The 17,286-nt window shown below is 42.3% G+C and overlaps 1 protein-coding gene across 1 annotated transcript in view; it reads left to right on the forward strand.

Moving 5' to 3' along the window:
* Nucleotides 1–8,956, forward strand: part of LOC311050558 (cilia- and flagella-associated protein 337-like) — a gene marked incomplete at its 5' end in the record, with an annotated part of 41,975 nt that extends 33,019 nt beyond the window's left edge. Inside the window, 6 exons of the mRNA XM_084064644.1 lie at nt 165–362; nt 5,300–5,517; nt 6,361–6,488; nt 6,717–6,857; nt 7,997–8,132; nt 8,639–8,956. Of these exons, the coding sequence (XP_083920770.1) occupies nt 165–362; nt 5,300–5,517; nt 6,361–6,488; nt 6,717–6,857; nt 7,997–8,132; nt 8,639–8,687 (870 nt within the window). The 3' untranslated portion in view covers nt 8,688–8,956. The remainder of the gene's footprint in view (nt 1–164; nt 363–5,299; nt 5,518–6,360; nt 6,489–6,716; nt 6,858–7,996; nt 8,133–8,638) is intronic.
* Between the last annotated feature and the right edge of the window lie 8,330 nt (nt 8,957–17,286).

Raw genomic sequence — 17,286 nt, forward strand, 5'->3', positions numbered from 1 at the left:
CGAGGTTTGCCACCCATGAGTGTCATGTCAATATATCTTGTGAACGGACGGACGGAACGTCTTTTCCTTTCAAAACCTCCCTTTGGCTTCAAATCCAATGACGCTCCCTTGCCGCCTTGTTTCCGCCAGACAGCAATGAAAGTTTCAATTCTCTGCCCTGTCAGGATTACTGCCTCCAGCCATGTGGGGGAGTGGCCAATGTGCCTCCCGCTCTGCTCCGCAGTCTCCGCCCCCACCTGGACCGTGTGACCCACCTGGAGACGTGTATCCATGGCGACAGGCTCCTCCTCCTCTCTGCAGCCACAGACTGCAGTGTGGCTCTCAGCTACTTACCTGGAGACACCGTTGGAATATTTGGACAGGTGCACCAACACACACTGCTGTACACACGCAATGAATCACAGTGTGACAAGTAGTAAACTTGTAGATTCGCAATTGAATGGTATAAATCAGACATAACTCCAACCCTAACAGCTAAACCTAACCACTTTGCCTAATACTATCTCTAACCGCAACCTGAATCTATTCCTAATTGTAAGCAGTTTTTTTCACCTCTCTTGTGAGGACTAGGAACAGCGTCTTCACAGCGTCTATTTCTCAAATTCTACTATTGTGGGGACATTTGGTCCTCACAAGTATAGTAGTGCAAGTACACACACACACACACACACACACACACACACACACACACACACACGCACAAGCGCGCGGTGTCGTGTTATGTCAAGCAGATGCAGGAAGGTGATTTTATGAGACCTGTTTAAGCATAGACATACGGTACTGTCCATGCTCAGCAGAGCAGTGTGAAAGAGGTGGCCACTCATAAAGCACTATGCTAACTGTGGTCTTCTGACACAACATCTGTGGCCCCGTTAATTAGAACTCATTCACCGTTTTACTATGATTGCTGTGATGATGCTGCGTGAACGTTGGCTCGCTCTTCTGAGCAGTAGTTTAGATTACACACACATGAAATTCTGATTCTGACTGCGTGTTGTATATCATTGCTGTCGGGCAGAAACCTCTCATCTCCATATTTTCACTTTTTGTGTTTTTTCTTTCTCGTAAATTAACGCCCTACTTGATCATACTTCAGTGTCACGAAAAGCATCAAAAGTAGCAGATCTGCAAGCTCGAAACGCGTCACGATGCGGCGCGTTTCGAGCTTTTTTTTAACCACTTAAACCCTCCAGTCTTAGTGAAGCAGACTTGAATGACAACTATAATCGGACCCAGTGGTGTATCCAGGAATGACATTTTAGGGAGGCGAAACTGGGCCTGACTGGGCCTGGCCAGCTGCTGTGTGGGCCACATGAATGAAAAGTCATATGTCTTTGAGATTGACAGGTGTCGCGATGTCACAGTGGTCCCGTTGATTCCCAAATATAAACTATAATTCAAACGACCATAAAACAACAGTAACAACACACTCTCCCAGCCTTTACTAGCACCATAATACTGTGTGGATAATCTACTGGTTCCATGTCAACTTGTGACTTTGTCACTCGCAGCAAGTGAGCGCTCGCGCACGCACGCACGCACGCACGCACGCACGCACGCACGCACGCACAGAGAGACACACAGACAGACTCAACTGCTATTGTCGCAAGTCACGTCACCTCTGTAATTTAATTCATGAATCCATTCTCTTTTGGACTGCTTCAGGACATCTGAAGTTCAATCTTGTGGCTCAAGCTACTCTCAGAGCCCCTTTTATACTGTACCTGCCAGGCTGCCAGGCGAGTACAGGTCGATCTGAACTCTGTATTATGGGCTTGCACACGCACACTTCCACACACACAAACATGAGGCCTACACACGTACCGTATTGATGCATGAAAAAGCTGCTCTATGCATGTATGCCGCATGTACATACATACATACATACAAACATGCATGCATACATACATACATTACATTACATTACATTACAGTCATTTAGCAGACGCTTTTATCCAAAGCGACTTACAATAAGTGTATTCAACATAGGTAGGGAACGAAAACTACTAATCACCAGAAGTTTTAAGTACATTTCCTGCAAAAACAAGCAACCAAGAGTATACCTAGCGCTAAGGTAAAAGTGCAATATATCAGCTACCTACTTTCTTAAACAGATGAGACAAAAATGGCAAAATCAAATGAGCACGAGCTAAAACAAATAAGTGTATCGACTAAACAAGATCCAATAAAACAATACAAAAATAAAACAAGAGTTCGTACAACTAGTTAACAACAAGTAGGCCAGGCAAAGAGGAAGGATAGTGTTTCCTGAAGAGGTGGGTTTTCAGCCTGCGGCGAAAGATGGGCAGTGACTCTGCTGTCCTGACATCAGTGGGAAGTTCATTCCACCACTGTGGGGCCAGAACAGAAAAAAGTCGTGACCGTGTCGATCGACCAGAAGGACCGTTGAGTGGCGAGGGAGTCAGTCGCCCCGAGGTGGCAGACCGGAGTGGTCGGGCAGGGGTGTGGGCATTGACCAAAACCCGGAGGTAAGAAGGAGCTGTTCCTTTCACTGCTCTATAGGCTAGCACCAGGGTTTTAAACTGAATGCGAGCTGCTACGGGGAGCCAGTGCAGAGAACGGAGAAGGATAGTTGTGTGGGAGAACTTGGGGCGGTTGAACACCAGACGAGCCGCAGCTTTCTGAACAAGCTCCAGAGGTCTGATGGCTGATGCCGGAGCACCAGCAAGGAGGGAGTTGCAGTAGTCCAGGCGGGAGATGACAAGAGCCTGGATGAGCACCTGGGCTGTTTTCTCCGTGAGGAAGGGGCGAATCCTCCTGATGTTGTAGAGGAGGAATCTGCAGGACCGTGTCACTGATGCGATGTTAGCCGAGAACGACAGTTGATCGTCCAGGGTCACACCCAGATTCTTCGCAGTCCGAGTTGACATCACCACAGCATTCTCAATGGTGATGGCCATGTCTCGGTGAGGACAGCCCTTCCCCGGGATGAACATCAGCTCGGTCTTGTCCAGGTTGAGCTTCAGGTGGTTCGTCGACATCCACTCCGAGATGTCAGCCAGACAAGCAGCAATGCGTGCCTCCACTTGTGTGTCAGAGGGGGGGAATGAGAGGATCAGCTGGGTGTCATCGGCATAGCAGTGGTAGGAAAAGCCATGGGAGTGGATGACAGCACCAAGAGATGTAGTGTAGAGGGAGAAAAGAAGAGGACCCAGAACCGAGCCTTGGGGAACCCCAGTAGTGAGCCTGTGTGGTTCTGACACAGACCCTCTCAGCATCACCTGGTAGGAGCGACCCGTCAGGTACATACATACATACATACATACATACATACATACATACATACATACATACATACATACATACATACATACATACATACATACATACATACATACATACATACATACATAGTAGTTGAGGTATTTGTAATTTACTTGAGTATTTCCAATTTACAATACTTTTACTTATACTCCACTACATCTTAGAGGCAAATATTGTACTTTTACCCAACTACAATTATTTGAAAACTTTATTTACTTGTTACTTTGTAGATATTGATTATTATAACAAAACAGACAATAACCACTTCAGCCCTATATACATTTCGGCCAATTGAAAATAGCCTATCTACAAGCACACAACGTGTCGCAATGCGACGCATTGTGAGCTTGTAGATAGGCTATTTTCAAAAGATTTGTATACATTTGAAAACTTGAAATGGGACAATTTGCATAATGAGTTATTTTACTTTTGGTACTTTAAGTACATGTTGATGCCAATACCTTTATACTTTCACTCAAGTACATTTTGAATTCCAGACTTTTACTTATAACAGAGTATTTCTACATTGTAGTATTGATACTTTTACTTAAGTAAAACATTGGAGTACTTTTCCCACCACTGCATACATACATACATACATACTGTTGTTGTACATACATGCTATACTCACACACAGGCACTACTTTGCAGGATCAAAGCAAACAGAATAGCAACACTAATGGATCAGTATAGTCTTCTATTTACTGAGCGCAACAACAAACTTGTTTCTGCTAAAAGCCATTATCAGTGGTGATTATGGCTTTTAGCTAAAATGGATTTGTTGGCCCAACCGTGCACCCGATACAGTTTCAAGATTGGGGAGCTGTGAACGCTTCTACTTTTCCCTACTTTGCGAGATAACACCGGCTGACCTACTTTTACAGAGCGCTGCTTTTGCTGTCGGCAATATAATATATAAATATAATATAAAGTGCTCACACCTGCCTGGCTGAATTCATGCCTCCCAGTCTATTATAGTGTCTTTATCATGGTGTTTGATTTATTTGTGTTTGTTTATTTGTGCCATATTCTGTTAAGAAATAACTCAATAGTTTAGAAAGAATAACCTTCTTCTACCTCACTCCTTGCATTTAATACTTTTATTGGATTGTAGAGGTTGAATCCACATAGTGTAAAGTGTGCCTCTTGGGTGAATTCAGCCTCATAAATACTTAAACCTTATTCAAATAGCCTAAAAACACATTCGTATTCATAGCCATTTCTGAGGAAGTATTACATTCATGCACACACAGTTCTATTCATCCTGAGCACTGCCCTGCACAACTGCAGCCTTCTGCTGTTGGCCACCTCCTTTTACAGCAGTCAGCGGCTCAGTGTCTTGCTCAAGGGCACCTTGTTGGTACTGTAGTTGCTGAGGGAATACGTTTACCTCCTTGGCTCACACATCCTAGTCTTGGGTTCCAATTCCAAACCAACTGCCGTCCAGTGTTGATTTTGACCACACATTTTGATTTAGTTTTAGTCATAGTCTTTTGCATAAAATTCCATTTAGTTTTAGTCATATTTTAGTCATCTGAAATGTTTTAGTTTTTGTCTAGTTTTAGTCGACTAAATATCATAAGATTATAGTCGACTAAATCTACAGTTGATTTAGTCGACTAAAATGTATTTTGGCGGTGCCTTGATGGCGTCGCAATGGCTGCTTTTAAACTTTTGCATGCTGAAAATAGCCGAGCTTGTAGATCTGCTATTTTCATAGCAACACCCGAGCGCAACCAACTTGTCTTACTGGATATCTTCTCCACTAGCCCCTCAGTAACATTTTAGTGTAGTTTTTAATTGTTGACGAAATTGTCAATAGTAGCTTAGTAGTCATAGTAGCTTAGTTTTTATTTAGTCAGTGAAAAAAGGTGGTTGACGAAAAAAAAATCGTCATAGTTTTAGTGGACGAAATCAACACTGCTGCCGTCTGCACACAAACTCACGTTTCTGATGGTTGGACTTCAGCAAACTGTGTTCTTATTTGATTGTTTTTTTGCTGTTATCTGTATAGGAGGACCACTGGCGCTTGGAGACGCTTGAACCCCCTCATGCAGAACAGGAGCAGCATGGGAGAGAACACACAACCTCCAGGCAGCCAGAGTCAGTATCCTCTCGGGGGGGCACCCTGGCTGACCCAGTCGACGAGGACAGACAGCCGGAGAGAAAAGCAGCAGAAGGAGAAGAGCCCAGAGGGGATAAAGAAATGGAGATAGAAGAAGCTCCAACCAGGTGAACAGGTTTAAAATGACACCATTCACATTCAAGCTCTTTTCGTTGCCTAACCCGTCTCGCTGGTTCAATTCCTTTCAGCTGAGGTGCAAATTGCTCTGACCTTGACAGCTGCTGCTGTTTAAGACAGTTGATTCATTTCCTCATTGGCAGCTGTTGTGGGTGTGTGTGTGTGTGTGTGTGTGTGTGTGTGTGTGTGTGTGTGTGTGTGTGTGTGTGTGTGTGTGTGTGTGTGTGTGTGTGTGTGTGTGTGTGTGTGTGTGTGTGTGTGTGTGTGTGTGTGTGTGTGTGTGTGTGTGTGTGTGGGGGTTAAGCCTGAGTTGTACTTAGTTGCATATAGGTGTCATGCACTGCGACCCGGGATGGAGGCGCTGCTTTAAATTTAGAGGGGAAAAAAGTTATATGCGGCAGGCGATTCTATGTGTAACCAGTAGGGGTCAGCAGTGACAAGGATACATACAAGCGTGTGGGGGATTCGGGCATAGGCAGAAAGAAAAGAAGAAAATATTTAATTTACTTCGATGTAATTGGTGAGACAAACTTCACTTGAGCCACAGTTCACAGAGTCACTGTCCTATTCATTGTCTATGACGAAGCTCCAGCGCATCGGTATCTGTCTCTCTGATTCCAGACTAATTTCTTGTTGCCAAATATGCATGAATGGGGTTGTGTCTTGCCAATGACATTGACAAATGTCATCAAATTGAGTAAATTCCTCTGTCCATTAGTGTATTGATTACTTTTCCATTGAAACCTCAAGAGATACATTCATCATGGGTGGTAACAATGTTGGCGGTGGGTTTTGTCTGTACATATAAATGACTGCGCTTGTTTTCCTTACAGGACTGGAGTTCTGGGTTCCTCATCCAGTGGTGGCAGCATATTGGGCAGGAGCTATGAGGAGAGATGGGATCAAAAGATTATTGAGAAAAAAAATGTCGACAAAGATAAAGGCTCAAGTCCTGAGACTGGTGGGTCGCTGATTATTTTGGTCTGGATTGATTGATCTGCAGCGTAGTGTGTGTAGACGTGTCTTCGAATGTGGAGATACGTGTATGCAGCTGTGGGAATGTATACTGATGTGTGTGTGTGTGTGTGTGTGTGTGTGTGTGTGTGTGTGTGTGTGTGTGTGTGTGTGTGTGTGTGTGTGTGTGTGTGTGTGTGTGTGTGTGTGTGTGTGCGCGTGCGTGCGTGTGCAGGTACATTCAGTGGTCTGCGCATGGAGGACCTCCAGTCCGTTGGCCAGCTATCCAGGCCAGACTTTGTGACCCACCCTCAACGCTACTTCAACAAGAAACAAGGCCCCAGTCCTGCATGCACTAGCACACCCAGTGGAGAAGGTACGCGCACGCACGCACACACACGCACACACACACACACACACACACACACAAAAGCTTATCCAAGGGTTATGTATTGTCAAATCTGTCACTATGAATCTCTTTTTCCAAAAGCAGGGGTGTCCAAACTTTTTTCAACAGGGCTAATTATGTGAAAGTATGACAATACCATAGTACTGCATCTCATGTCATACTGTAGCGTTGGACCATAACAAAGGCACATACAAATTCGCGTTACAACTATTTTATTTACACTAACTGCGCCGCAATATCTGTAGTATTTTGTTGGCAGTGTAGCCAAATGTATGTGTCACTCAACTGTGCTGTGAACAAAACAAGAACAATTCATCCTTTTTCAGCCTTTTAATATTCAGTCCAATAAATTGTCTTTTGTTCAAATGGCAGTGTAGCTAAATGTTAACCTGACACCGTCAAATGGAAGAAGCTTGCGACACACATTTTGTTTCACAGCTACTTCCATCTGAGACTCTGGTAGCAGAATCGATGACAGGTGGCGTTTTAATTTTTTTCAAGCTACTTGGCAGGTGATTGGATGATCCCGCCCCTAGCAGCCGCCGATTGGTTCTAACACGCAGCCGACCGGGCAGCTCTACTCCCTGAGCAATCCCAGGCTTCTTCCTGAAATCAAATGCAAATGAGATTTCCGGAGGGGGGTTTACCAGGCTAGCTAAATGTAACCGGGTGTGAAAACCTCAAACTCTTTAATAAATAAAATACAAATAACCTTTCTTTAACATCTTGAGGATGAAACAGCACAAGGAACAACAAGTTAGGAATCCTTACAAATTCTGCTGAGAAACAGCCCAAACCCTCAGAAATGTCAGGGTATGAATTTCACATGACTATACTGGTGGAAAGTATAAATAATACATTTTAGGAGGTAAGCCGCAGACCATATAGAATCTGCCCTCATGCTACGATTGGCCCCCAGCCCCAGGACGGACCTTTGACATGTCTAGCCTACAGTATCTACAATTTGTATGAATCAGGAATCAGTCTGTCCATCTGTCACACAGCATTGTTCCGTTTTATCAGTCTATATTGTCTGTCTGTCATTCTGTCTGTCATTCTGTCTGTCTGTCTGTCTGTCTGTCTGTCTGTCTGCCTGTCTGTCTCAGCAGCACTGAGGGAAGGGTTTGATGAACGCAGTCTATTTCCCAAAGACTTTCTGGAGAGTGAGGGGAGCGTTCTAGCAGCGAGCTCCCACAAGCAGGAGGGGAGAGGCAGAGTCCTGCAGATGACCATTATAGACAGGTTAGGACCAACTGAGAACTATTCTGTTGCACATATACACTGTATATGTGCACTGCATTTGAACCCTCCATGTGTATGTTTTGATAACCACAACTTGCAGATAAACTTGGATTTGATGCAGCTAAACTTTCTTTTACCTTCAAAGCGTCCTTTTAATTTAAAAAAAAAAAGGAAAAGAAAAACATTGTAAGAGAGATGTGATTTGAAGTGCAGCAAAAATACTGGAGAACAAAGTGTTGATGACCAAATAAAGCTGTGGTGTATAGCAAGGATACGAGCACTGATATTTTAGGACTTGTTTTTGTTTTTGTTCAAGGTTTTTTGACACAAAACCCCAAATTTATTTCTAAAAGGAGATTGCCGTTTTCTTGCTGCTAGTTATTATAGTCCTATAATCCTAAATTTATTTGATCAATATAACTTCAAAACAACACAGCATACAAAAATGACAGTGAATACTTTGTCTGTGAACAATAACTGCATATATATTTTTTTTATCACTCCAGAAAACCAAAGGGCACAACTGTTTCTCTTAACGGGACCTCAATGAAATGAGAATGCAGTATATCGCATCAGGCCCGGCGCCAGGATGAAACGCACATACACACACACACACACACACACACACACACACACACACACACACACACACACACACACACACACACACACACACACACACGCATTTGAAGTAAACATTCACCCTAGCATGCAGACCAATACATCCATACTGTATGCTAACAAACACACACAGATAACCATCATTCCACATTGTTGCAGTATTCCATTAGGATCGTATGTATGATCAGCTGATGGTCCAGCCCTCAGCAAGCAGTGTCCTCTCTCACTGGTCCCCTCCAATAGATGCTGGGGTTACATCACAGTGCTGGGATCTGATCAGCCTGCTGTCAAGGTCAATTACAGGGGGGGGGGGGGGGGGGGGGAGAGAGAGAGAGAGAGAGAGAGAGAGAGAGGGAGAGGGAGAGGGAGAGGGAGAGGGAGAGAGAGAGAGAGAGAGAGAGAGAGAGAGAGAGAGAGAGAGAGATTCTGCGGTGCTTGGCTCTAAAAACTTCACCTGAATGGAATATTATAATTATTAATATTTCTATAATATCCCTCTGTCCCTAGCATCAGGCACTGCATATTAAACTAGAAAAAGTGCTCCTCGGAGCACAGGTCTCCGCCAGGTCAGGTAGGTTATTGTGGCCTCCTGGTGGCGCTATAATAGGCCAATCTTTAAAGGGTGCATTTGTTTTTAGGCCTTGCACGGCAATCGGACACTGCATTCATGGTTTGAGGCATTTTGTGTAAAAAAAATGTTTTGCTAAATTAGACCTGCTGGTGGCGCTATAACAGGCAAACGTTAAAAGGGTGGCATTTGTTCCTCAACATAGTGTGAATGTGCATGCAAAGTTTGACCGCAATCGGATGGTGCGTTCATGATTTGCGGAATTTTGTTCAAAACAATTGCCACTACTGCAAACTTTAGATGTCAATCTTAGCCAATGAGGATGGAATATGAAAAATCAAACACATCCGTCTTGATCACATGACTATGGAGATCATGTGTACCGATTTGCGTGAAATTTGGATAAAATCGGAAGGAGTAATATAAAATAATGTGTTTTACATAAGTCGGCCTCCTGGTGGCGCTATAAAGGGCAAATGTGAAAAATGCAGGGCAAATGTTTTTCCTTGACCTCTAGGGAGTGCGCATACAAAGTTTTACACAGATCGGTGCAGTTATAGGTAAAAACATGAATCGGCCTGTTATAGCGCCACCATGAGGCTGATTTGGACATTTTCAAGTGGCATTTCTTCCTCGGCATAGTGGAAATATGCCTGCAAAATTTCACGGAAATTGCATGCTGTGTTCATGATTTGAGGCATTTTGTTGAAAACGGAGCACTCCTCCAAACTTTGGAAGCCATTTTTAGACAATCAGGATGGAATATGAAAAATCTGAAAGACCTGTTTCGTTTAATGACTATAGAGACACTGTGTACCGATTTGCGCGATTTTTGAACAAAATCTGTAGGAGTACTGTCAAAAAATATGTTTTGCACAAATCGGCCTCCTGGTGGCACTATAACAGGCCCATGTCAAAAACTTTGGGCAGAGGTTCTGAATTGGCATCCAGGGAGTGTGTGTGCACAGTTTCGCAGCGACCGGGCCAACGGTGCCGGAGATTAGCTCTTCACAGACAGATGGACACACGGACACACGGACACACGGACGGAGGGTAAAACATACTCTGCCTTTCGGCCTGGCGGAGACAATTAATAGATCAGGTGAACAATCCCAGAACTTTTCTTTGGTGGCAGATATACTTTTCTGTATAACTGATCAAAGTTTGTCTTTGTGCGCAAGGCAGACAGCAGCACTGTTGAGTTTTTCTGCCGTTTTGGATCGTATGATTGTATCGTATGATTGTATGATTCTGATTCTGATTCTGATTCTGATTCTGTAACCATGTTAGACAGACAATATTGTCATAATGTGTCAAAGTTTTATTTTCTTTACTGTAAGCAATGAAATTTTAAAATCAATAAAATTGTTTTGTTGTCATATTTTGTGTCAAATTGTTGCTAAGTAATGTGTAATAGGTATACAGTATGAACAGCTAGGCGTCGTTCATATTGAGAAAACAAAAACCCTCCGGGTGATAATTATTTCTCAATAGTGATTGCTGTTCATTATCACTTACTGAAACATGTTTCACCTTCAGCTGTTATTCATTTCTCTGGCATCGTTATGGGGGATGGGTGCATGTGTTCAATGTTTTCTGCCGTAGTGACATTTAACTCTACAAAGATGCAATTGAAAACTATTGAATGTTTTTGTATTGTATAGGAAATTGTATGTATGTATGTATGTATGTATGCATGTATGTATGTATGTATGTATGTATGCATGTATGCACTGTATGCATGTACTGTATGTATGGCCTTAAACCCATGACTTCTATTACTTCACACAATAAAGTCCCTAGTTGTAATTTAATTGAACTTACTGTAAGTCCTGCTGTATGAGAGCATAAAGTGTAATGTGAGAGAGAGCGTGAAAAAAAGGGAACCTTTTCCTCCTATTTTGTCCTTATGATTACAAGACCATAAAATGACTATTACGGGACTATAAAATGAAATATGAAAACTTGACAGGACCAAAGGAGCAGTGTACTATTAATGTACGGTGTAATAGTTTAGAATAGATAACATTAGAATGGAAGATCGGTAAAAGGAGCGAGAAAGTCATCTCGGAGTGAAAGTGCTGCTGCAAGCCTCAAGGGTACGAGAAAAGAGAAAGGACCTTTTAAATGGATAAGGAACTTTTTTAAATGCCTGAAAAGTGGGGATTTGAGGGGAAATTGCCTGATCAGGACTTACTGTAGGTATCAGTCCTGTAACCTGTGTGTGTGTGTGTGTGTGTGTGTGTGTGTGTGTGTGTGTGTGTGTGTGTGTGTGTGTGTGTGTGTGTGTGTGTGTGTGTGTGTGTGTTTGCGTGCGTGCGTGCCTGCGTGCCTGTGTGCGTGCCTGTGTGCGTGCATTTGTATGTGTGAGGTCATGCTTGTATGCGAGTTTGAGCTTTGAGTTTTTTGTGTGTGTGTGTGTGTGTGTGCGCGTGTGTGCGTGTGTACTCAACAAAAAAGTTTGCCTGGTAGGTCTGCACTGGGCTGTCAGCCAGCCACTGGGAATGAGGTGAGGAGAGGGAATGGCCTCTCTCCATCACTAGCTGTGTGTGTGTGTGTGTGTGTGTGTGTGTGTGTGTGTGTGTGTGTGTGTGTGTGTGTGTGTGTGTGTGTGTGTGTGTGTGTGTGTGTGTGTGTGTGTGTGTGTGTGTGTGTGTGTGTGTGTGTGTGTGTGTGTGTGTGTGTGTGTGTGTGTGTGTGTGTGTGTGTGTGTGTGTGTGTGTGTGTGCGTGCGTGCGTGCGTGCGTGCGTGCGTGCGTGCGTGCGTGCGCGCGTGTGTGTGCAGACTCAACAGTGTGTGTGTGTGTGTGTGTGCAGACTCAACAGTGTGTGTGTGTGCAGATACAACAGTCTATCACACAGTCATTCAGCAGTGAGAGAGAGCGGCACAGCGGTTCCGTTCACTCCATCACTGTGTGTGTGTGTGTGTGTGTGTGTGTGTGTGTGTGTGTCTGTACGGGTATATTTGCAACCAGTATAGGGATTATGGTTATTGATGGGTCTAGAAGCACAGTGTAATCTCTGCAGCAACACCGACCACTTGCACTTCCACAAGCCATGTATTTTGCATCAGTCGTTGCAGAACGTTGTTGGTTATGTTTATTTGACTAAAATAGAATAATAATAAAAAAGTTAATTAGAAGGCTCATTGTATTACAGTATACTTAAGGCCGGGGCATGAGTCATTCATTGTAATGAAGACGGCAGCATATTATAGCTACAAGCTAACGAGATGCAACTCATGCAGTATCACCAATTAATGAAAGGACACATTGAGGTAAACACAGAGTGTGGCTGAAGAAAAGCAATTACAAATAGGCAGCTTGACTTAGATTGTAATGAACATTAATTCTGTGAGCAACGCCGCCTAAACGTGTGAATGTGAAGCTGTCAACCCCATGACGTCTTTCTCATATCAATTCTTGTAATTGCATATTATCAACCAGCAAGTGCTTGGAATACATTGGATGGAATGTCTTTATGAGAGTGGATTGAGGGTTTTCAGAATATTCTCTTATCAGCAGTGTTGGAAAGTAACTAAGTACATGTACTCAAGTTAAGTACAACTTAAGTACAGTTTTAAGGTATAGTACTTTTACTTTACTGGAGTATTAAAAAACAGTTTTTTGGTACTTTAAGTACATTTCGATATCATTACTTTGTACTTTTACTCAAGGAAAATGTAATTCCTGACTTTTATTTGTAACAGAGTATTTCTACATTACAGTATTGATACTTTTACTTAAGTAACACATGTGAGCACTTATTCCACCACCACTGCTTATCAGTACAGAGAAGACAGGCAACTTTGCCGCCCATAAAGGGCCTCAGACTTGTGTTCTCAGCGGGAGAGGAAATTAAGGAGGGGATGCACATGACTGCCCATGGACATATACAGTAGGTTTCACTTCTACATTGGGGGGACACTACAGTAGGATACCACAGCCACCAATGCCAAACACACAACCCCTGCAACCGTCCTGGGATTTGTCACAAACAAAGTAAACCACTTATTTTCTATGTAATGTTAGTAATGGACGTACAGTAACAAATACTTTTTAATGTATCCGAAAAAGTGTAGACCTACAGCCTATAGGCATAATTTTCAAAAATAAATGACCGTGACTATATTGTAGCTTCTGTAGATTCAAATAATAATAAAACACACATAACCACATAACCCTTTATTCCCTCTGCCCCCATTATCAGGCACTGCATATTAAAATATAGATCAGGTGAACAATCCCAAAATGTTTTTTTCCTGGTGGCTACTGTGGCTACACATTCCTATCAGATAAGCTTTTATGTCTAACTGATCAAAGTTTGTCTTTGTGCACACGGCAGACAGCAGCACTGTTGAGTATCTGTGCCATATTGTGGATCGTAACCATGTTTTCTGACATCTCGGGGCAATCAAACTTCACTCAGCTTCTGCGGAGGAAACGGGAGCCACCAACATCAACCTGACCATGCAGGCCTTCCTCCTGAGAAGACAAATCTTCTGTTGTCATTCCATTAATGTCAGCTGCCTCAGCATAAGAGTTCAACTATAAAGGTGTGCTCAGTTCAGTGGAGCTCAATTCTTTGCCAGGAGGCATGCCCTGCCTCCCTCCATCTTTCTGTCTGTCTGGGGCCATGTGATGACAATGTTTTGTCATGTGCATGTATGAAAAGGCATGGGCCAATGGGCCCAACGTAGGTATGAGTTAATACATCATTACGGTGCAACCAGAGCAGACAGGATGTATGGAGATACATCTTTGGACAGTGAACACTTCACAAGTTTGTGTGGCATGTGAACCGGACTCTCACTGACATGCACCATGTTGTTCTGTCTATAGACTTTCTACTTCTTACTTACTTTTTTTAACTTGCACTTTCTCAAGACTAGGACAGTACAAAGTTGGAAATGTGAGAACACAAATAGTGTTCTGAAAAGGAATCAATTGCATTTGTCCACAAACTGTGTAAAATAGTGCTTTTACGAAGTTGGGAATTGATTGAGATTGTATTGATATCGGTAAGACATATCACTAATACCAAAAGGCAACTGTTGCTGTGGACTGTCCATCCAGATTTCTGACATTCTGGCTTCTTTGCTACTCTAGAGCCTTCAACACACATCTACCTGTAACAAAACTGCATAATCATGTTTACACATGGGATGAACGATCATTTGAATGCATTTCAAAAGACACAAATGGAATATGACCGTTTGTTAATAAATGAGGCGCTCTATGACGTCAACACCAGAACGCTCTGAAATCGGAGCAGATTCTCTCAATATATTTACGAACGCACCCAAAAATTACATTTCGTTTGGTGCCACACACTAGTGTTGCTATTGGTAGGTGTTTTTATTGTATTTTTTTTTTAAATGAAACTTTAGTATCTATTCTTAGACTGAACTGTATAATGTTAGTTAATAAAGTAGATGTATGGGTAGGTAGTGGAGACAAAAATGTTACTTTTGCCCCATACAAATGGGAATAAGAATTTCAATTAGTAACCTGCATTTGTGAAGAATATCTTCATATGCCTCTCTCATCCTGTAAGAATGTCATGAAGACATTGCCTCCTGGCTTTCTTCAAAGGTGGTGTAAGTGATTCTTTTTTGGTTAAAACAAAACATTTTTTTTGTTAAAAAGTTAAAGTTCTATATTCTGATAGTAATCATTGCTAAAGAGTGTTTGTTCAGTAACAGGGGTCTCCTGTCTCTCCAGCTCTTTTGTAGGCAGGTAAACAGTAAATGAATGTTCAGGTCAGGATACCAATTAACAAATCATAAGAGAACCCATCATAGTGTTCCAGTTCCAATTTTGTCTACTCATTTCTTGTTTCAGCACTGGCTTTATGATGAATATGATGAAGATATTTGGAGTCATAAACCAGCTGAACAATGCATTTACACCTGAGTCATTGTACTGAGCAGCCAAACTAGGGCTTAATGTTGTGGAACGTTTCTGCGCTCCACTGCCTTTCTCTTTATCCCAGGCTGTTCTGCAGTTGACTCATTATTAAGGAATGGTATCTTCCCACAAGAAGCTATGTTCCATTGCACATACGTACATGAATAAAAGTGTGCTTCCGTTTAATAGGTTTTTCTCCATTTCTTTCCTCAGGCCTACATCTCTGTTGATGGATTTTAATGATGGTGATACAAGTTATTTAATACCATTAATACAATTTATGCAGTATGTGTACATACACACAGCCCTTGTAGGGCAGCTATAGCTGAATGGGTAGTGAGGCGCCGCCTGAGAAACAAAAGGTCCCAGGTTAGATTCCTGTCCCTGGCAACGTGTCAAGGTGTCCCTGACAGTTAATGTGCAATTGACTGTGTAGCTGTAATGTCAAACGCTTACTTCCTCAAGCAAAGGACTCTGTAGGGCAGTGAAAACCCTACACTTACATTTCAAATCACAACATCTGGGTGCTGCTGATACAAACATAGTTTTGAGAGGGTATGAACAATCCCACTGCAGATTACGCAGCACATTGAATGACAGAAAGTTGTGTGCATTATGTGTGGCATTTATACTGACATTGGAGATGGTATTGTAATGTTATTGGGCCATAACATTGTATCGCCATGTTTGTCTTAATCATGACAACATTATAACCACACTATTTTGAGCTATCTATCCAAAGATTGATCTCCTAGCCTGTCAGTCTGGTTGCACCATACTGATGAAATGACAGCCATTGACAGTCACTGTTTTGCCTGATTTACTGCCCTTTTGCTATTATTTTAACGTTGTTTTCTGCTTTTGCTTTTCTTTTTTGCTTTATTGTTAAATTATTTGTACTTTTTCTGTAATTGTATTCTTGTTCTGTAAAGCACTTTGAGCTGCATTTCATGTCATGAAAGGTGCTATACAAATAAAGTTTATTATTATTATTATTTTATTATATTATATTATTGACTTCTTAATATTCTTTATCCCCATTTCACCGTGCCTTAATGCCCCAGACAGACAGAAGGATGGAGGGAAGTAGGGCATTACTCCTGGCAGAGATATGCACTCTATTGAGTGCACCTTTTTATTTTTAATCGCAGCGTAATCATCCCTCCAGGGTATGGGATAAGTGCCCCACTACCAACCAGCTAAATCTAACACTTCTATCCCTCCAGCTTATGGGACGTACCAGTACTAGCCAATTGCAGGCATGCAATTCGCCGGCACAAGCCTGCAAGGCTTGAGACTGACACCGTCCCGATGATAAAATATGTATTTGGGACGAACAGAAATCCTCCCTGGGATGCACTCGGAATGAAGAGAATTGTTGCCACTGCCAGGACTTTGATGTAGGCCCCGGAAATGTGTAAGATTATTTCAGATTATCAAAGTACAGAATGTAAGCTTTCAGATAATGTGGCGTATGTTGACATCTGAAAATATTTGAAGATATGCTTATTTGAATATTGTTAAACCTCAAACAAAAAAGCTGGGAAAAAGGCTTTAAAAGTTTTTCCACACTTTTGGCAGTCAACTAATGGGTGTGAGTACTAGCTTATTAACGCCACCCCTAACCTATGGGTGGTGATCTGTAAAACCTAAGGACAAATAGGTGACAGATGAGGGCCTGCCCCTCAATTGTACTCCGAGTTGAAATAAAGTTAAAAAACTAAAAAGCGATAGCCAACAGAAACCGCAGATGTTAATGCTGGCTTGGACCAAAACAGAAACAAGCCCCCCGGGGCTTTTTGTGTTATCCTTTTAGCATATAACTGTTTTAACTGTACTATTGTATGGTTTTAAAATGTGTTAATAAATCAATTAATCAATCAATCAATCAATCAATCAATCAACCAATCAAGGCTTCTCGTGTTCACATGTTAATGTAGGTATGTCTCAGCCCCCAGAAGGGTCTAAGGGAACCGTTTCTGTTTCTGTTTAATTAACTTAAACTATTTATTTATTCTAAAATAGGTATCCGTTATAATGAGAATGTTCTTAAACA

The sequence above is a fragment of the Gymnoscopelus microlampas genome (genome assembly GCF_963454915.1).
Source record: "Gymnoscopelus microlampas genome assembly, chromosome: 8".
Taxonomy (NCBI): domain Eukaryota; kingdom Metazoa; phylum Chordata; class Actinopteri; order Myctophiformes; family Myctophidae; genus Gymnoscopelus; species Gymnoscopelus microlampas.